Source organism: Trichosurus vulpecula, chromosome 1, assembly GCF_011100635.1.
Source record: "Trichosurus vulpecula isolate mTriVul1 chromosome 1, mTriVul1.pri, whole genome shotgun sequence".
Taxonomy (NCBI): domain Eukaryota; kingdom Metazoa; phylum Chordata; class Mammalia; order Diprotodontia; family Phalangeridae; genus Trichosurus; species Trichosurus vulpecula.
The window spans coordinates 527,959,944-527,982,003 of NC_050573.1; the positions used below are offsets into that span (position 1 = coordinate 527,959,944).

The 22,060-nt window shown below is 37.8% G+C and overlaps 1 protein-coding gene across 2 annotated transcripts in view; it reads right to left on the bottom strand.

The window, feature by feature from the left end:
* SDK1 (sidekick cell adhesion molecule 1) overlaps positions 1 to 22,060 on the bottom strand; it is a 1,168,267-nt gene that overhangs the window by 254,003 nt on the left and 892,204 nt on the right. For both annotated transcript variants that reach the window (XM_036741470.1, XM_036741469.1), the window contains 2 exons: positions 1,680 to 1,795; positions 444 to 636 (listed from right to left, as the gene is read on the bottom strand). In XM_036741470.1, the coding sequence (XP_036597365.1) occupies positions 444 to 636; positions 1,680 to 1,795 (309 nt within the window). The remainder of the gene's footprint in view (positions 1 to 443; positions 637 to 1,679; positions 1,796 to 22,060) is intronic.

Consider the following 22,060-nt stretch of genomic DNA (forward strand, 5'->3'; position numbering starts at 1 on the left):
CACTAACTAGCTAAGTCACCTTGGAGAAATAATTTCTCCCCTTTAGGTTTGTTTTCTAATCTATTAAATGAGGGGAAAGGTTGGACTAGATGACCTCAAAGGTTCCTTCTAGTTTTAACACTATGACTAATTATATGCCATTGTTTTGCAACATAAAGTATTTTAAGTTAAGGCATAAAAATCTACTTCTAATGTACAATGATAAGCGTCTTAGACTGAGTACTTTTTTTGTGTATGTCTTGTCTCTCTAAGCATGGAATTAAAACTCCTAAAAAGACTGCATCTTTTAATTTTTTTGAATTCCACATATGTTGCTTCATTTTGCACATAGTAGGCTATATATATATGTATGCACATATATATATATATATATATATACGTATATCTACATTTATATCTATATCTTTGATTGATGATTAACTGATTGCCAGCCATATACTCACTGTCTTCATGAGTCCAGATGAGTTGGGGTGGGCTCCGAGGGCCATCCCCTGGTGTGGTGAAACATAGAACTGATGTGTAGTAAGCAGTAAACTTCTTCAAGTTAGTTATATACCCATGGTGGATACCATGGAAGTCAGGCGCAATGGTGACAGTGATCAGAGCTTCTGGAACATCCACTGGCCATGCTAAGAGCTAAGAGAGAATAAATTAGCAAAGCTTTAAAAAACTGTATTTCATCACTTTCAATTGAATTGTTGAATATTTGTGGAACATGGAGAGTCATGTAGATTCATACGGATGTCAAGATTAAGGGGACTCCCAATCTTACCATACAACTGCCAATCTAATTTTGGAAACTGTGACCCAACAAAAGACACAAAGCAAATAATGTTGTAATAATAGAATGCTGTGATAACTGGATGACTAGTGAGAAAGATGAAGCTGGAGCTGGAAGGTGAGAAATTGTCAGTGTTTCTACAATACAGTACAAGAGGTGTTCTGATTCTAGACAACTGGCCTTGCTGCTTTAGACAGAAATATCCCTAGGGAAGAGAGAGGTATGAATACATTATGTTATCACTGCTTAACAGAAATAGCTCTTAAGAACACCCAGCTCCCTAATTATGAGTTCACCAGGCAGACTTCTGATCAATCATTTGATCTGAGAGGATGCACCCATCAGGATGGAGTGCCATGTAGATGACCAGTCCTTGTTATTCATTTCACTGGAAATTAAGAATTTTTTTCTGATGTAATCTCATTTTTACTTTAATAAATAGAGTAAATAGGTTCATACAGCAGTTTTAGAACTAGAAGGGAACCCAGACGCCATCTAGTCCAACCACCTCATTTTACAGATGAGGAAACTGAGGACCAAGAAGGTTGAGTGACTTGCTCAAAGTCATACGGCTAGTGAGAGGCAGGTTTTAATCCCAGATCTTGTCTCTGGGGCCAGTGCTCTTTCCAATCATCTGGAGCTGGGTCACCTCTCAGAATTATAAAATAAAATTCCTGAACACAGAAAAGTCATCCTGCACATGCCCTGTAAAGCTCTATCCAAGCCAGCTGCTAACGTTGCATAAGAATGTAAGCTCCTTGGGAAGCTTATTTATATTCCCAGTGCTTAGCACAGTGCTTGGCACATAGTATTTAATGACTATCTTTTATTCATGCATTATAATCATTTCATTTCAAGACAATCAAACAGACTTCTTCCCATCAAAGGCAAGGATTACCTTGTATCCCTGGTTGATGCCGTTGATGAACTGCTGAGGAGGAGGGTTCCATAGGAACTGGATAGTGGTGGAGTTGAGGGCTTCTGTTTGCACATTCTGAGGGGGAGCGGTGGGGACTGTTCCAAGGCAGCCATTGCAGACAGCAAAACAAATGGTGAAAAGGAAAATAAGGAAGAGAGATGAAATAGAAACTCTGGACTGCCATTCATGATTCACAGGAAGTCACAGCAGTGAGAAAAGGAAACCATGATTTATGTTTTTAGAAGCTGACACTGGCATTCAAGAGAAAGGTAATTGGGTTATATCTCATTTTCTGTTGGAGTTTCCCTTAATATATAGGAGGGAAAGTAGGCTGGGTCTTGTTATCATTTGATAAGTGAACCTTTCGTAGAAGCTTGAGAGGCATGGCAAGTCAGTATTTTTTTTTCTCCCTCTCCATTATCCAAAATTTTAAGGTTCACTTAAGAGATTCGTTTGGTTGGACAACGACAATTTACAAATTAAAATATTCTATGTGCTGAAAAAACTAAACACAGGATTACAAATTTAGAGTTAGAAAGGATCTAAGAATTAACTTAGTTCTATCTTATTATTTTAAAGATGAGGAAATTGAGGACTAGACGGGCTACTAGATCATACAGTCATAGATCTGGGGGATGGAAGGGATATTTGAGTGTATCAAGTCAATGCTGCCATTTTACAAAGAAATCAATTGAGGATGAGACCAATTAAGGGACTTGCTCAAAGTCATAGCGGTAGAAAGAAATATTTGCGATTTGAACCCAGATCATCGGACTCCAAATCCACCACTCTTTCTGTTTACCATGCTGGTGACATCATACCCACATAGATCTATTACTATCTATATTTGTATGGCTACTTTTAAATTCAGTTTGGAGGTTAGAATATCTTGTGCATCACTAATTTGAGTCAGCCATTTTTAGATTCTTTTCTGGCCACCAGTCTTTAGCCCACACAGCTCCTAAGGAGATGGAAGAAAGATACTTAACTTTCTAAGAACCAGCTTTCAGGGCAAAAAGGACACCAGCAATTCTCACAGGTTCAGAACTAGAGAGAAAGGAAGGTGCATCCCCTAGATGCACTTTCTTCTCAGGAGGCTCTCTCCTGGTACATGGGATAAAGACTTGGCCAAGGATCTCTATTTAAGAGTTACCACAACCTTCTGGCATTAAAAAAATAATAATTTACTTAAGTAAATCTTTCCTCCCATTTATTTATTCTTATCTCGGAGATATAGTGGTTTGTATGCAAGTGAGCTTTTAACACATACATGTTAGTAGAAATGAGTTAAATTACAAAGTTCTCCTCACAGAAGCCTTATCTTGCTAGACAGAAGGGAAAGATTAATCTTCCTCCAAAATTCCCAGGTTCCTACCAGTAAGATTATTTCTCCAAAGATTCATTGTCTCTGGATCAGCAGTTATACAGAGGTAGTCTCTCTTAGATAGAAGCAAAAAATGTCAAGGTGTAACAACTAAGACAGTTCTTTCATCTTAGGAGAAACACTACCTTCAGCATTCTACTCCTGGAAGCCTTGCCCACTCATCACTGCTGCTGGGTGGGCATCCACCCAAAGGTTACTTTGTAATTAGTGACCTTCTTTTGCTGAGCTACCAGAAAGAAAAAAAAAGTTCAAAGCCATCATCACATATCCAAGTTCCAGCAAAGTGCAGACCAGACTTCTGAAAGCTTTGTCCTTTGCCATAGTACCTAAACGATTGTACGAAAACAACGCATGTTAATTGATGATACCTACTCACAAAATAAATATAATTTTACCCCATAGGTGAAAAATAACCCCCCCAAAAGGGCTATCTAGAATTCTGTGGCTCTCTAGAAATGAAACTGACAAATTCTCTACACAGGTGGGCAGAGAGCTATGCTTTAATGCAGCTTACATAAAAAACGATTGACATCAAAGCTGTAGACTCCAGCTGATTCAGAATAAGGGAACACTAGGACATTTACTCCCCATGATGATTAGCATTTAAAGTGCTGGCCTTTCACTCCCGTGTCCCAAACTTCAGGTCTTTTAGTAGTCTTAGAAGGTAAGAAATGCTATGCTCTTTTCTGGCTTTTTAAGGCTTAAAAAATCAATTTGCACTAGATAATTCCCTCACATTACCAAATGTGTTCTCAGTCTTAAATTTGACATAGCCTAAACCTGCTATATGCTGTATCAATTCTTATGACAAGGGACAACAGTTTTCTTTTCAAAAGCATGGAGAAAACTCTTGGAAAACATAATAATAATACTAAGCCTGTGATAAAAAATTAAACTCTAAAGCCCAGTAATTCTATAGTTGGGAATATATCCTAACTATTATCAAAAACAATAACAACAAAAGCTATGTGTTCAAAGATTTTCATAGTAACATTATATGTAATTGCAGAACACTGGAAGCAAATGGAGTGCTGAACAATTAAATTGTGGTACATTAATGTATTGAGATTCTATAATGTCGAGATTGATAATCACAAAAATAATTCTTCACATTATATAAGACTTTTAAGTAGAAAGTGTCGGAAACGTGGAAAGTTCTTTACATATATTATCTCATCTAAGCATGATGTAGGTGTTATTATCTTCATTTTATAGATATGGAAATGGAAACTCAGAAAGGTTATGTGACAGGTAGGAAAAACATAAGAATATCTAGAAATATCTTTATGAAATAATGAAAACTGAAAAATAGCAGAAACAGGAGAATGAGCCATGCACTGAATATGATCATGTAAGAGGAAAAGTGAAAAAAGAATGAATGGACAAATGAAGCATACTACGGGGAGCTTAGAAAGGATGAATGAAAAATTGTTATGCTGCTTTATAAACTGAAATTAATTTAAGTATAAATAGCTATGAAGCTACTACTATCATTTTTCATGAATCAGCTGTTATAATATATGTGGTTATTTGACCTCTAGTTTATTTTTCTGTAGTTTCTAGAATCAATCCTTTTTCTCTTTATGAAAACTGGGACATTTACCCACCTCTGGTTCTATGATGATTCTTCCCTTCTTCCTGATTTCTGAAAAATTACCCTCAATGGATTCACAATAATTTTTTAAGCTGTTTATGTATCTTGAGAAATAACTTAATAGACTGAGAGATCCACTTAAAATTGTTAAATACTCTCTTACTGTCTTTTCTACTCTCCTGGGTTTCAAGCATTTCTTAAATGGAGTTTATTTTTCCTTTTATGACTTGAAAACAAATCTCATCGATGCAGCAAAAAAGTAAAACAGAATCAATTGCTTGCTCTCCAACACGTTAACTCTACACCAACTAGACTTAAGAATTTATACAGTTGACCTTCAGACAATCAGTAAATAGTAGGGATAGATTCTAGATTATAAAGACTGAAGAGTGAATAGGTATTAGGTGTCAAAAGTAAGTGATTTTTAAAAAGAAATCTAAAGAAATGGAGAAAGATGGGATGGTAACTCAATAGGGTAGAATAGTGGAAGGAATATTATTTTAATATTGAGGAAACCAAAGCACATTTGTGGATAGATGGAAACTATCCAGTCAAAAGGGTGAAGTTGAACTCATATAATTAAAAGGATGACTAATGTCCATGGTTCTTGGAAACCAAGCAGTGGCTATCTTTATTCAAGGACTTCATCTAGGGCCACTCTCTCTTTTCTTTCTAGACTCTCTCACTTGGTGACCTCATTAGTTACCATGTGCTTAATTATCAGCTCTACTCAGATGGCTGCCAGGTTTATATATGCAGCCCAATTTCTCCCATGAGCATCATCACTGGCTCTCTTTTGGCATTCGATGTCCTGTAGGCACTTAAACTCAACAAGTCCAAAATTGAACTCATTTGCTTCCCCTGAAGACACTGCCCTCTTTGAAAATTCCCTGTTTCTGTTGAGGGAATCTTTATCTTTCCAATCAAAACCACAGTACAAAACCTCAATGTCCATTTGAGTGACTTGTCACTCTTACTCACGTACACATTAAATCAATTGCCAGACATTGTCACTCTTACTTCTCCTGCATCTCTTGACCATGGCTTCTCTCAATAACACAGTCACCTACTCTTGTTCAGACCCTTATTATTTACTAGGAGTCCTGATTGTTCTCCCCCTCTCTGGTCTTTCTCTACTCCGAATATAACTTCCACATAGTGACCAAAGTAATTTTCCTAAGGCACAGGTCTCATGGTGGCAATCTCTTAATCAATATACTTCAGTGGCGCCCTCTTACTTATGATATCAAATATATAAACTCTTTGACGTTTAAAGCTCTTTGCAACTTGGCCCAATGCCATCTTTTTAATCTTTTGATATATTACTCCCCTCGTGCACTCTACAATCCAACCAAAACTACCTTTTATTCTTTTAAATTTTCTTTTTTTGAACTAGCAAGCATTTTTATCTATGCCCTCTTTTTCTATCCTCCCCTTCCAACTAATTTAAAAAAAAATCCCAAACAACCTCAAACCCAAAAAACAAAGTCCTCAATACATAGCTGTGGCCTAGGGAAACAAATGCCCATATTAGCCATGTATGAAAATGTATCTCTCTTTTATCATTTTAAGGTCATCACCTCTCTGTCAGAAAGCGAGTGGTGTTTTTCATTTTCATTCTTTTGGATCCATGGTCTATCATTGCATTGATAAGAGTTCTGAAACTTGGAGGGTTGTTTTTCTTTATAATGTTACCATTATATAGATTTTTCTCCTAGTTCTGCTCACTTTGCTCTGCATCACTTAACAGAGGTATTCCCAATTTCCTCCAAAACTATCCATTTCATTATTTCTTGGGGAACAATAATATTCCATTACATTCATATACCACAATTTGTCTAGCCATTCTCCAATCACATACTTTCTTAGTTTCCAATTTGAAGATGTCATGAAAAGAGCTACTATAAATATTTTTGTACATATAGATCCTTTTCTTCTTTCTTTGGGGTATAGCCCTAGGAGTGGCATAGCTGGGTCAAAGGCTATGGATGGTTTGGTAACTTTTGGTGTATAGTTCCAAATTGCTTTCCAAAATGACTGGACCAATTTACAGCCCGACCAACAGTGTACTAGTGTACATGTCAAACTGGCCTTCTCGCTGTTCCTCACACATGATATTTCATCCCCTGGCTCTGTACTAGCCACCCCCGTTGCCTGAAGTGCACTCCCCTTTGCCTATTAGATCTCTTGGAACCCCCAGTTTCTTTCAAACCTTAGTTCTAGTACCTTAAACATGAGGCCTTTCCTGATTCTCCCCAGCTGCTGGTGCTACCTCATCTTTGTTTTGTGTATATCTATACATTGTCATGTTGTTTCCTCAGTTAAAATATACACTTTTTGAGGGCATGGATTGCATCACTTTTGTCTTTGTACATCCAGTGACCAGGACAATTATTTGGTGCACTGTTGCCCTTCGGTAAATGATTGTTGACTTACTGAATGAAGATATAGGGGAATATGGGATAAAGTATATGGCTTCCTCAGAGGGTCAGCTAAGTCCTGCCTTCTGCAATAAGCCTTTCCCAGGCCCCCTTTAATACTTTAATAATATAATGCCTTCCCTGTTTAGCAATGCAGACTGGCAACTGCTTCTTAAGAGTTACCTTGGGGTACTGAGAAGTCAAGTGACTTGCCCAGGGTTCAGACAGCCAATATGTGTTAGAGGCCAGGCTTGAGCTCAGGTCTTCCTCAATTTAAGGCTAGTTTACTATCCAGTACTGCCCCAACTAGTTGGTGAGATAAATAATATCATCTCACAGACTAATGAGAAGTACTATTTATTGTAAAGTTGATTACATAATCAAGAGTAGGTTGATTCCCATAGTCAAAAATGATCTTTCCTTCCTCCAAGTTCTTTGGCCTTGCATACGCTGCTATAATATTTTATTATGCATTACATTGACTCCACATTTAGGCATGAATATGTATATGTAAACATATGTACCTATTTGGATCAGGCCCAAAATATCCTTTGATTTCTAACATAGATTGTGAATTTCCTTTTCTGTGTTTTTCTGAAGGTGCATGATTTCAGGTATGGATGTTCTGAGGGACAAAGGGATAAAATCAAAACACAATGATAATTTTTTGTATTGTTAACATCTGTGGCCCATGCAACCTGACAGATATAAATGCATCTATTTTTCAAAGTAGGAGAAAATTGAGCTCGTTACTTAGCAGAATTATCAGTAGCATATCATTAAGTACATGTATAAACTACAGTCTGTGCATAGTATACAATATTATCCTTAATTCCAAAGTTAACTGCTACGGCCCTGCTTCTTTGCTTCTATGGCAGGCTAGATTCATTGGACTACTTTGACTATACCAGACATTGTTAAGATAAGACATCTTTTACAAATAAGCCACATTATCTGTTATAATTAATTCAGATAAAACATAACCTTAACATTTGAGACATCTGCTTTTCTGTGTGCTTTACAAAACAAGTTTTGGGTTGTTTTTTTTTTTTTTGCTTGAGATGTGCCAGATACCAGGGGAGGGAGGCTCTAGACAGTTTTCATGAAATGGGACGGCACACAGGTGCAAGGCAAGTAAGAGCAAGAACATTTTTTCACCCATTAGCACCTCATTAACCCAGTGCCAACAGAGCCTGGATAGGTTAGTGAAGTGATAATGGAAGAGAGACACAGTTTAGTCGAAGTGGATCCACTCTATTGTTTTTCAAGGATGTTTGAAATATCCTCTTCCAAAACCAGGACCACAGCACGGGGAGTATTTGGAGGCTTTCTGAAAGAGCAGCATCCCCTCCTCACAGAGTGGGGTCCCTCTCTCCCCGCCCAGAGCTCTCTCTCCTCCCTTGTCTTCCGTAGCTCTGAGGATACACATAGCTGGCCTGAACCCAAGTGTAGAAACGTCCTCCGTTAATGAGTTCAGCATGGGCTTAGCTGGCTAGTCAGCTAATATTTTTACAGCAGCTTTGAGGTTTTGGAAGCCCTGTGTCTGTGGTTTCTCATATGATCTTCACAATAAAACCCTAAGGTTTTTGTGTGAGGGTAGGTATTGTTATTATTATCCCCATTTTACAGATGAGGAAACTGAGACTAGGGGAGTATAAATCCAGGGTCACAAAGCTCCTAAGTATCTGAGGCTATACTGGAACTCAGGTCTTCCTCATTTCAATTCAAGCACTCTCTCCACCGTTCCAAATGCAAGGAACCTTGTCAAAGCCAGCATTGCCAGAGGCAGGACTTGAACTCAGCTCATCCTGACACCATGGACGGGTCCATTCATTTGCTTCTCATTTTTATACTGCATCCCTAAAATACTATCATCACATTAAGTCTTCGTATCATATATAAAGAGAATATGTATGGATCCTTCTTTTTTCCAGTGTATCATCGACTAGGATTACAAGACTGCCTAAGGGGTCAGTACCATTTCTGTTCAGTTTGGCGTGCTCCCACTTCGCACTTATGCTCATCCTGTAAGTGTTTTAAACTCATTAGCAAGCCTCATGCATATCACTTTTTATCTGCCAGTACCAGGATCATTGCCTTCATTTAGGTCCGGTGCTACTGCCTCCAGTTATCTAAGATGTTAAGTAGCGTATCATCCGATCCTGCTGTGTCACTTTCATGTAGGTCATTCCATAACTTTCTTTCCCAGGGTGCTATGCAGCTGTTGTTTCTACACTTCTAGCTGGGGTTGGGGTGGGGGTCGGGTCAACATATCTTCCTTAAGAAGAAAGCTGAAGCTTGGCTAATGAGCAGGTCCAGCTCAGATACTAAAATCCAAAAGGAGTTTCAGTGCATGGATTTTATCAAGTGCATATAGAGCTCCCATGTGCAGAGCCATAAGTAGCAATTGCTGCACCTGGGGAAAATTCAGTTGAGTGGGTGGGGGGTGGGGCAGAGATGGAGAGGATAGAGGACATTCTCATCCAGTCGGGAGGAGAGTTAGTCCTCCCCCAAGGGAGACTGACCATTATCCCTCATGGGACTTGGGGGATGTTTACAATGGACATGGGATCTTTGGGGTGGAAACCTGCCCTCTCCAGATGTTGTTGCCCTGGAGCAGAGCTGTGACTAACCCATGTATGTAGATGATTGTGCCAGAATCTTCTCAAGGTTTTAACAGCAATGTAGTAGGGAGAAATGGTAAAAGGAAAACACAGAGCATTTGTGTGAACATAGGGGTTAAATTTGGAGAGAACCAAAAAAGTATTATAAAGGGAAAGGGAAAGGACAAGAGGCATAGATAAGAGATAGGGTGGTACATTGGAAGACATATTAGCTCTGGAGTCAGAAGGCCTGAGTTCAAATCCTGCTTCTGATACTTCCTGTGAGACCTTAGGCAAATCATTTAACTTCTCTGGTCCTCAGTTTCTTCATCTGTAAAATAAGGAGTTTGGACTAGTTGGCTCCTGCTCTAGATCGAGGAGAGGAAGTATCAAGATTGGTTGGACTGTCCCTTTGTCCTCTGGCAGCACTCATGGGGCCATTTATACCTGCACGCAACATAGCTCATCAAAGTTCATTTGTATCTGGGAGACAAGTGACAACAGCATACAAATTTCAGTACTCCAGTGAGTGTGTGATCTCCACCAAGTGAAGGGGGGACGGGGCGGGGGGATGAGGAGCAGGAAGCATCTCCTCCATTAGTGCTGACTGCACCCTACACAGGCCCTTTCCTACAGTCCAATTGTTGTCGTCATCCTATTGAGTGTGATCCACGCCTGGACTTTGTAGTAAAAGACACTGATTTGCAATGGAAGCCTGTGACTACATGTGGCTTTTTAATTCCTCTAGACATTTTCAAGTTTAGCACTTTTCAATGTGATTGAATTCAATGGAGAAAAACACTTAACAAATTCCTATATATACAAGACATTATGTGAGACACTAGGGATACAAAGATAGATATAAGCACAGATCCTGCTCCCAAAGAGTTTACAGTTTAAGATGAGTAAAAGGCATGGACACAAATAACTATGATAAAAAATGTAAAGACCATTTAATGTTCTATGAAAAATGGAAGACAGGATTTCAATTAAGGGATAAAGAGAAAATGATTTATGGTCATGGCAGCCCCTGAGTTGAGTTTTAAAAGAAGGGAAGAACTTCAGTACATGGTGAAGGGCATTCCAGGTATGGGGCCCGTGGGAGCAAAGACATGGTGGCTGGAAAAGGTCATCTCAAACCAAGTATAGAGAGCAATCTAGATTTGCTGGAATGTAGAAAACATATGGAGAAGTGTGAGGTAAGTTGGGAATGTAGGTTAGAACAAGATTAAGGAGGACCTTAAATACCAAGACTGGGAATTTATACTTTATTTGGTAGGAAATGGAGAGTCACTGAAGGTCTATGTTTGTGTGTGTGTGTGTGTGTGTGTGTGTGTGTGTGTATGGTGATACCAACATAATCACTTCCCTTCTCTCTGTACAACAAGTAAAATCTATATCCTAGAATTCCTATTTGACTCCAACAGTGTTTAACCTTCAGGTTGTGGGTGGGAGGCTATGATAAATTCTGCACTTCAAAGGATGCCTTTTGGGGTATGGACAAAAGGTCATTTTTAATACCGTAGCTATGCATCTGTAACTGGATTATTGCCATTTTAGTAAAAAATGAATGAGAAATGCAATCCTAGATTCTCTACCTACTTCTAAATTATATCCAAATTTTAAGCTATTTTCAAAGGAATATAGCTTGGCGTAGTGAAGAAAGGCCAGCCTTGGGGTGCAGTCTTGTCTCTAACACCTACTAGCTGTGTAGCTATGAACAAGTCCCTCCACCTCTCAGTGCCCCAGGCAATATTCTAAGGTTATAAATTACAAATGAGTTGTCCATCTCTATTGGAGAGAGTTTCCATACCAGTTTTCAACACTGGTGGAATTAAAACTCCAGAAAAAAAAAGAAATTACGCTGACTGCTTATATAGACTGCATCTGGAATCTGGAAACAATCTTTTGTACAGTGGAAAACAGCAAGCCACATTTTTCTAAGTTAATACACGGTTAGATTTAAGAACACACCTAATGATGCATCTATCCTATTTCTACTTTTTATTCAGCTCTTTTCTATGACGCTTCAGGAAATAGCGTAGGATGTAGAATATTGCCCTATTCCACAGGTAGAAGCTGAAGCCTTGGAAGTCTTTCACAATTAAGGTATGTGATTTTTGTTCAATGTCATTTGTGCCACAACAAGAATTTCCCAAGAGGATATAAGAATGGCGCTTACAAACAGAGCTCTCATTTATAATCCTTAATCTAGAAAACATTTCTAAGCCCAAGTGAACATTTAGAGACTTTTTACTAATGTTTTAGAAATTTGGATAACCAAATGTTTTTTTTCATTTTGTTTTAAATATGAAATATTTCTCTTTCATTAGAAGGTAATGTTCTGAAACCAGAATAAATCATGATAGCACAAAAATACCTGTTATACAAAGAAAACGATCAAGAAACATGACCAGAAAAAATACAAATATCGCTATGCTCAAAACAATGATTTATGGTATAATTTATCTTTAGACCCTTTATAGAAAATCAACATCTGCATCTTAATGAATACATTGAAGAGATGGATAGCATACGTTTGCTAATGTATGGTGGTTTATTTTGGTGTAGAACCAAAACACATTCAATGTTTGTATTCTAATGGTATAGAACGTTACACCCTCAGCTTCTCTGGTAATCTCCAGTCCAATCCTTCTGTCTGTGATGAAGTTATAGCCTCCCATGAATACCTGGATAGTTTTGAACAAAAATTTGTGAACCTCATACTAAATTTGCATCAGATAGAATGAAATGAGAAGAACCAGAAGAACAATTTAAACAGTAACAAAAATACTGGGGAAAAAAGCCAGCTTTGAAAGATGTAAGAACTCAGATCGATGCAGTTTTCAATCACAGCTCTAGCGGACCAATGATAAAGCATGTGAAGATGTAAGAACTCTGATCGATGCAGTTTTCAATCCCAACTCTAGAGGACCAATGATAAAGCATGTTCCTCACCTCCTAATAGACAGGTGATGGGCTCATGGTACAGAAAAAGATACATACTTTTGGATACAGCAAATAGGTAGATTTCTTTTGCTTGACTATACTTGTTTGTTGAAAAGGTTATATTTTCTTTTCTTTATTTTTTATAATTGGGTATATGTTTGACTAGATTTGAAGGGAGGGAGATGAGAACTAGCAACAGTGTTGCAAAAGAAAAAAGAGGGTCATTGAAGCATTTTTTTTTTAAAAAATGCACAGAAGGAAGTTCAAAAGGAAACAGACAAGTAGGACAGCTTTGAAAATAACATGTTGAATTTATTGTAGACTTTAAAAAAATAAGCTGTATAGAATAGAGACTGGTTTCAGATATAATTCCTTTTCGTGTTCTATTTTACATGTAGGAATACATCTCTTTTTTGTTAAGTTCATAATTAAAATGAAAATTTATTTTCAAAAATTTGCATCAGATCAAAGTTACTGATGGCTTCAAACTAATAATTCTTCACCTCCAAATGATTAGAAAGTTACTGGAGGAGAAATGAAAAGCTTTCTAATTATTTGTCGGGTTTACTTTTGTATAACTTATACTATCCATTCTTTCAACTACAAGAAATCTAAAGTATACTGATTTCAGGAAATGTTTAGAAAGAATTCCCTTAGTAATTTTATGTTATTTTCTATTTGATTTGGGGACCACCATCATGGATATTTGAAAATGGAACTCAGGTTCTAGACATTTTGGAATTTTAGGCCATAGCCATCATGACAGAAGCAACCTTTCCACTCACCCCTGCAAAGTTCACTTGGCTAGAAATGCATGAGAAGTTTGCCTCTTGATTGTAAGTTAATATGTCGCATTTTAAAATGCCTTTAGCAGAAAAGGTCACAGAGGCTCTGTGAATAAAATCTATTAAATGGGGTTGGTAGACAAGATAATGGGCAACAGGAGGGATGGAGGAGGGATTAAGAAAAAGCAAGGAGAGGTATATATGAAATAATTACTGTATGCTTGTAGAAGGGTAAGCTGGTATTTGAAATGTGTGAAGAACTAAAATAGATAAACCATCCATTTTTAATAAGCCTCAATAAGAAATAAGGCCTAAAAGAAAAATGAGGTTTGTGACAAATGAAAGGAAGGTATAAAACCAAATTAATTCAGATGTAAGTATCATACTCTACTGAACACAAGACAGACAAAGGTCTCTTATCTTCCTTTTTGGGTTTTCACTGGAAATAAATCAGAGATTACCAAAATAATTGCATTCTAAGAAAACAAGCCATTGGAAACAGAGTTGAGGGTTGAGACTACACATCAAGATGGTAGAAGTGTATTTGTATTTGTCCCTTTTCCATGCCTGACACTGAGTCGGGTCAGCATTCATTTGTCCTTCAGTCTTCTCACTCTAGGCTAACAATGAATCATTTATAAGTCCTTTGAGGAAGACTCTCTAAGAAGTTGCCTCCCCATCTAACAATAGTATCAATTCCACCATATTTTCTCTGCACCCCAATAAATATCTCATGTAGAACAAAATCAAAAGCCTTTCTAAATTCATGACAAATTAGATCCTACTTCCCTGAAGGATCAGCTCACCACACTCCTGAAAAATCAGACTGGTCCAACAGAATTTATTTTTCTCAAACACATGTCTATTTTTGCATTATTCCCTGGGAGTTAGTAGTTTGCAAAATTATTTTTTAGATACATTCTAATATTTTTCTAGGTTACGTTGACAAATTATTAATTTTGAGTTATTATATTTCTCCTTTTCAAAGACAAGTACGCTAATTGCCCTTTTCTTGTCTTGAAGAATCTAATCAGTCCCCCAGGAGTTTTCTAAGGTGATTGCTAATGGCTCTGTCATACTTTAAATCCACTCAGCTAGAACATCAGACTACAAGGGCTTAGCTGCTCCCCAAGCTTTTCCAGGGTTTAGGAGCCCAGAGGCTAAAAGATGTCCTATAACATCAATCTTTGGGTCAAGATAGCCAAGCTACTTCCTCTCAGGTATTGCTGCTGCATCAAGAGATGCTGCATTGTAAACAAAGCCTAGGACCATATTAAATACTACATTGACATATATGATTTGAATATAAAGGAATGAAACAAATTTTTAAAGTCACTCAGTCAATAAATATTTATTATAAGCCTACTATGTGTCAGACATTGCACAAAGTGCTGACGATGCAGAGAAAGGAAAAAAAAAGATAGTCATTGCTCCTGAGGAGCTCATGGTACTAATTGAGGAGACAATATGAAAACAATTACGTACATATAAAATACATACAGAATACATTGGAGATAATCTCAGAAGGGAGGCATTGGCATTAGAGGGGGTCAGGAAAGACTTCCTACAGAAGGTGGGATTTTAGCTGAGACTTGTAGGAAGCCAGGAAAGCCAAGTGGTAGAGATGAGGAGGGAGACAATACCAGGCTTGGGGAACAACCAGTGAAAGTGCCTTAAATAGATATATGGCGTATCCTGTGGGAGGAGCATCGAAGAGACTGGGTCACTAGATCTCACAGTAAGTAGCAGAGGGGAGTCGGGGAGGGAGTAAGGTAAATGAAAGCTGGAAAGGTAGGAAGGGGCCAGGTTGTGAAGGGATTTGAATGCCAAACAGACTATGATATTTGATCCTGGAGGTGATAAGGAGCCACTGGAATTTACTGAAAAAGTGGGATGGCAAGGTCATATCTGTGCTTTAGTTGACTGGAAAATGGACTGGAGTCAGAATACCAAAACTTAGGACATTTAGAGGATGTTATTCTAGCAATGCTGCCATTAGTTAAAATATGTGGGGGAAGATGGTCCCATTTCCAGATCACCCCTCAGCCCAACAGATATAATCAATGAAATTAAGAGCCAGATTGGGGCAGCTAGGTGGTGCAGTGAGTAGAGCACCAGCCCTGGAGTCAGGAGGACCTGAGTTCAAATCTGGCCTCAGATACTTGACATACTTACTAGCTGTGTGACCTTGGGCAAGTCACTTAACCCCAATTGCCTTGCCTTTCCCCCTCCAAAAATTAAAAAAAAGAAATTAAGGGGTAGATTACAGGTAGACAAGGTGTTAAAGTCTTAAAACATGCTCCAAAGAGAATTCTGTTGCTTGATTATCTCTTTAAGAAGTATGAAAGTTTCTCTGATAGATTAGAAGGGCAGCTGGCTATTAGCTAAAGACTGGCCACACCCTGGGTAGTATTTAAAACTAAGTTTTCACAGTAAAACCAATGACGTTAAGATTAGAAGGGAAACATGAAACTGGGGGTGGGGGGAAGGTTTTGCAGAAAGCTTCTCTATAAAGGTCTCATTTCCAACATTTACAGGTAACTGATCCAAATTTTTAAGAATAAGAGCCACTCCCCAATTCAAATACAAAGAATATAAACAAGTTTTCAAAAAGAAAATAGATAAAATACTCAAAATCATTAATAATTGTAGAAAAGTCAGTTAAAACAACTTTGAGGTTCTACTCACCCCTATCGGATTGGCAAAATTGACAAAAAAAGAGAAAATGGCAAATGTTGGAGGGACTGTAGGAAATCAGGAACTTTAAATCACTGTTAGTGAAGCTATGAATTAATCCACATATTCAGAAAAGCAATTCAGAACCATTCCATACTGAACTGTGTATACCCTTTGACCCAGAAATAGCACTTCTAGGTAAAAAAAAAAGCAAAGAAAGAAGAAAAGGACATGCACATACAAATATTTGTAATAGCTCTTTTTGTAGTAGCAAAGACCTGCAAGATAAGGGGATACTCATTATTTGGGGAAAAGGTGCTCAAATTATGGCATATAAATGGAATAGAATTCTATGGTGCCATAAGAAATGGAAGAAGGGATGATTTCAGAAAAACTTGGAAAGAATTCTATGAACTGATGCAGAATAAAGTGAGCAGAACCAGGAGAATAATTTATAAAATAACAATGTAACAAATGAACAACTCTGAAAAACTTAAGAACTGTGATCAATACAAAGACCAATCACGGATTTTTGAGTACTAATGATGAAGAATGTTCTTCTGACAGCGAAATGATGGACTGTATGTGCAAAATAAGACATAAATTTTTGAATATGGCCATTGTGGGAATTTGTTTTGTTAGACTATGCAAAGGTTTACTAGTTTTTTTTCCCCTCTAACTTCTCAGTGGGGGTAGGGGATAAGGTGGGAGGGAGAGAAAATAAATGCTTGTAAATTTAATAGAAAAAAAATTGAAACCTTGCAGCCTTGGAAGCAGTTATGCAGCATAGGCAAGAATTAGCTACATGGAATCTGACCCCTGTGTCTCTACCAGAGAGCAGGGGAAAGGATCTCTCTGTCTTCTTCCCATCCTCCCCTAATACCTGTGATATTTTGCAACAGAGCAGCTAGTAGGAGTCAACCTATCCAGTAGGGAACATAGGGTGACATAAAAACACAGAAAGTTGGAGACAGGAAGCAGCATGAATGAGTGTGAATCTCTGGCAGCAGTGAAGACAATTACGGATTCAAAAGAGGCTTGGTCCTAGCAGTTGAGAGTTGAGCTTCAGAGAGGAACAAGGCCAGGGAAGCCAGATAAGCACCCCACCCAGCAGGGATATTGAAACCCAGGTGGCAGGTGATAATGTGAGGTCACCAGAGGAAGAAAAAGGACATCAGTGTCCTCCACTGCCAGAAATGTGAGTTGCTTTAGTCACATGTAATCCCTATATGTGCCTCACTACTAGTGTATTCTTATGTCTATACTTACTCTTCTCATTTATGTGATGTGTTTTTGTGGTAGACTACTCCTCAGGATTATGGGGGAATGTTTTATAATTGCCATTCCTTCTTAATAAGTGCCTTTCCTTTGAGATAATTGTGTCTACTGGCTGACTAATAAAAGTGAGCCCACTGGTGGGAACTCAAGCTCTAGTGGTTTTGTTTTTTGCTTTTTTTTCTAAATTAAATTTTTTTATTTTTAGTTTACAATACTCAGTTCTACATATTCTTGAGTTTCAAATTTTCTTCCCTTCCCTCCCCTCCCCTCTTCCCCCCAAGATAGCATGTAGTCTGACATAGATTCTATATAAACCTTCATGTTAAACTTATTTACACAATAGTAAAATTGTAAAGAAGAATTATAACCAATGGAATGAATCATGAGAGAGAAGAAACAAAACCAAAAAAGAAGAGAAAAAAAGAGAGGGAATATCTGCATGAAGGCTTCACAGTTCTTTCTCTATAGATAGCTTTTTCCATCATGAGTCCTTTCGAGCTGTCTTTGAGCTCTGTATTGCTGAGAAGAGCCACGTCTATCAAAGTCAGTTATCACAGAGTCAATATGTCTGTGGTAGTGTACAATGTTCTTCTGGTTCTGTTCCTCTCACTCAGCATCATATCATGTAGGTCTTTCCAGGCTATTATAAAGTCTTCCCATTTCTTATAGCACAGTAGTATTCCATTACATTCACATACCACAACACGTTCAGCCATTTCCCAATTGATGGGCATCCCCTTGATTTCCAATTCTTTGCTACTACAAAAGAGCTGCTATAAATATTTTTGTACATACAGTCCCTTTTCCACTTGTGTGATCTTTTTGGGATATAGCCCTAGGAGTGGTATTGCTTGGTCAAAGGGTATGCACATTTTTATAGCCCTTTGGGTATAGTTCCAAAGTGCTCTCCAAAATGGCTGGATCTGTTCACAACTCCAATAACAATGTATTAATGTTCCAATTTTCCCACATCCTCTCCAGCATTTATCATTTTCCTGTTTTGTCATGTTAGCCTATCTGACTGGAGAGATGTAGTACCTAAGAGTTGTTTTGATTTGCATTTCTCTAATCAATAGTGATTTAGAGCATTTTTCCATATGCCTATAGATATCTTTAATTTCTTCCTCTGAAAACTGTCTGTTCATATCCTTTGACCATTTCTCAATTGGGGAATGGCTTTTATTCCTATAAATTTGGCTCAGTTCCCTGTATATTTTAGAGATGAGGCTTTTATCAGAGACACTAGTTGTAAAGATTTTTCTCCCAACTTTCTGTGTTCCTCCTAATCTTTGTTGCATTGGCTTTGTTGATACAAAACTTTTCAGTTTAACATAATCAAAATTATCCATTTTGCATTTTGTAATGCTCTCTATCTCTTGTTGGGTCATGGATTCTTCCCTTTCCCATAGATCTGATAGGTAAGTTATTCCATGCTCTCCCAAATTGCTTATAGTATCAGCCTTTATTTCTACATCATGAACCCATTTTGACTTTATTTTGGTATATGGTATAAGATATTGGTCTATGTCCAGTTTCTGCCATACCATTTTCCAATTTCCCCAGCAGTTTTTGTGGAATAGTGAATTCCTAGCCCAGAAGCTGGATTCTTTGGGTTTATCAAAGAGTAGACTGCTGTGTCTTGTGTATCAAGGTATAATTTTAAGAGTATAGACTTATAGTAAAATCTTACAACCCAAGGTAGTAGTCACTCCCCTGAGGAGCTAACCTGTAAGCTTGTGGGTATAAGGGTGAGCTGAGGAAAGGTTTGGAATTTCTCCTTGGGAATTGTCCTCAGAGCATGAGTCAAGGGCTTATACTCAAGGCAATTTAACTTTTTAAGTGGGGGGGGGGGCACAGAATTTGACTTTTGGAAACACAAAAGTCATTCAGAGCCATTTATGGTAAGTTGGTTTGTGATCAAGCTATGTAAATGGGACTAACGATGAAAGTCACAGTGAAACACATTTTAGCTCAGTAGCAAGAAAAAAAAATAATAATTGTAGCTAATGAAAATGGTCTTCCTGGGTGGCAATGAATTCCCTATCACTGGAGGTCTTCAAGCAGTTGTAGATGTTTCCAGTAAAAGTAAAAGTAGATTGTCGTTGAGTTCCCTTCAGACTTTATAAATCTATGCTTCTAGAAACATTTCCATATAATAAGTACAAAAATAATGTGTAAATTTTGCTTAGAGTTCACCATATTCAATTCATTCTCATGTATATTCTCTCATTTGAGCCTTATAACAGTGCTATGGTATAAAGGGAAAACAAAACAAAACACAATACTGGCTCTATAGGGAAAAGGCTTTGGGTCAAATCCCCCTTGAAATGTTTATCACTTAGGAGACCTTGGAGAAGTCATTAATCCTCCTGGACCTCAGTTTCCTCATCTGTAAAATGGGAGGGTTGGAATAGATGATCTTTAACGTCCTTTCCAGCTCTACGTCTATGATCCTATGAGGAGAGAGCCTTAAAGAAGTCTTGAATTATCCAAGATTACAGAGGTAAAAATGGCAGAGCAAGGATTAGGCCCCAGGTCTTTAACTTGAAATCCAATGCTCATTGACAATTTTAACAGTATTGTGTTTGTACGTATATACATACTATATGCATATATATTATATATGTACGTATATATAAAATGTGTATATGTACTATATACAGACTAAAATGACATCATTATGTTGGGTCAAGGTGCAATGTGCCCAACTGTGGCTGATCAGACCAGCATGAGTTCAGAAGGCTCTTTCACAAGTCAGGCACAAATAGTCCACAGAAATATTTGGAGTGGCGATGTCTCTAAATTTGCAGATCTCACCTTTCTTTGGAGCTACTGCAATTCCGCTTTGCTCACAGAGCAGAGCACCTTCTTTGATGCAGGCACTCTATGTTGGGTAGTCCTGTGCTAGTGTCTTCCATGTTTCACAATCAATTCCAGGGTTCCAAATACATTGCATAGTCTATAGCATAGCACATATATGTATTTACATATATGTGCATATATATATAAAGTATATATAATATATACATACATACATTTGTCGTGGTTGAGTCATTTCAGTTGTGTCCAACTCTTCGTGACCCTATTTGGAGTTTTCTTGGCAAGGATACTGAAATGGTTTTCCATTTTGTTCTTCAGCTCATTTTATAGATGAGGAACTGAGGCAAACAGGGTTACATATCTAGGAAGTATCTGAGGCCAGATTTGAACCCAAGAAGAGTATTTCTGACTCTAGGTTCAGTGTTCTATCTACTGCACCACCTAGCTGCCCATATACACATGTACATATACACATACACACACACATACACACACACAGAGCTCCGTTTTTATTATTGTGTCCCTAGCTTTTAGTACAGTGCTTGGCACATAAAAGCAACTTAATTAGTGATGGCTGACTGATTATAATCCAAGGTTGGCAAACTATGGCTCACAGGCCAAATCCTTCTCCATGCCTGTTTTTGTATGGTCTCTTAGTTAAAAAAATGCTTTTAAATTTTTAAATAAAATAGAACTTTATTTAAAGACATACAAAGCATTCTCAGCTCAGGATACTTATAAAAATAAGCAGCGAGCTATATTTCACCTGTGGGTCATAGTTTGATGACCCCTGAACCATACATTTACCCCTCTCTCACTGTATTCTCTTTCATTCCTTCACAAATTAATCATGTAACCCCTTTTTCCCTTCCCCTTCCTAATTTTCTTTCTAAAATTTCTAGATTTCTAAATTCTTTTCCAACGGATCAATTTTTTTTAAAATTCAAAATCTAATTACTACTTCTCTCCCTCTAGATTCCTTGACCATTATCACCCTCTCTTCAACCTTGGGTGCTTTTTGCTACATATCTTATTCCCTTATGTTCTTTTCTTTTCTTGGTGCTCCCTTCTTGGTTTTCATTCCATCTCAGATAAAAAAAATTCAAGGACAGAATTAACACCCTTCTTTCATTTGGTTCACCTACAATTTAGTTGACTGGGAGGTTAATGAAAACTGTAATGATAAACACAATATAACTGCACCTCAGAGGAGAAGGCATCACTAAGCCAAGGCCTCATGTTCTTTAGACATGTGCTCCTGCCAGCCATGGGGCCATATTCCATTCTTTACACCAGCTAAATCCAGGAGACATGAAATGAGGTCAATGATACAGAGCAATTCCAAGAAAGAGAGCTGTGGTTAATTCTGTGGTTAGGAAAAAAAAAAAAACCCTTCCTCCACAAAGACATATTCAGAAGTGCCAATACAGAGCAGATTCTGGTTGGGAACTTATCTCCTTGAGGAGCCATATGTGTCATTTGTTAGAATTCAGACATATTACAAAGTTCAATTGAAAGAGCACAAGTTCACTGACTGATCTCTATCAAGGGAAGTGACAATACCCTGCCCACCCCATACCCACTTCCCATCCATAGGATTAAAGCACTTAGACTCATCCATAGGATTAAAAAGAAGCCTAAAATGTTCACGAGGAAAAGCACAATTCCTTTCAAAGAAAATCTGCGGAGAATACCTCCCTCTATAGTGAGATTCTTAGGAAGAATTATTGCTAACTGAAGTGGGAAAGGAGAGACTACCTGTGTATATGCATTAAAAAGAAACAAAGTTTCTATATACATAAAAAAAATCCATGCATGTAAGAGCAAAAATATTCTGAGTATCCTTTACTT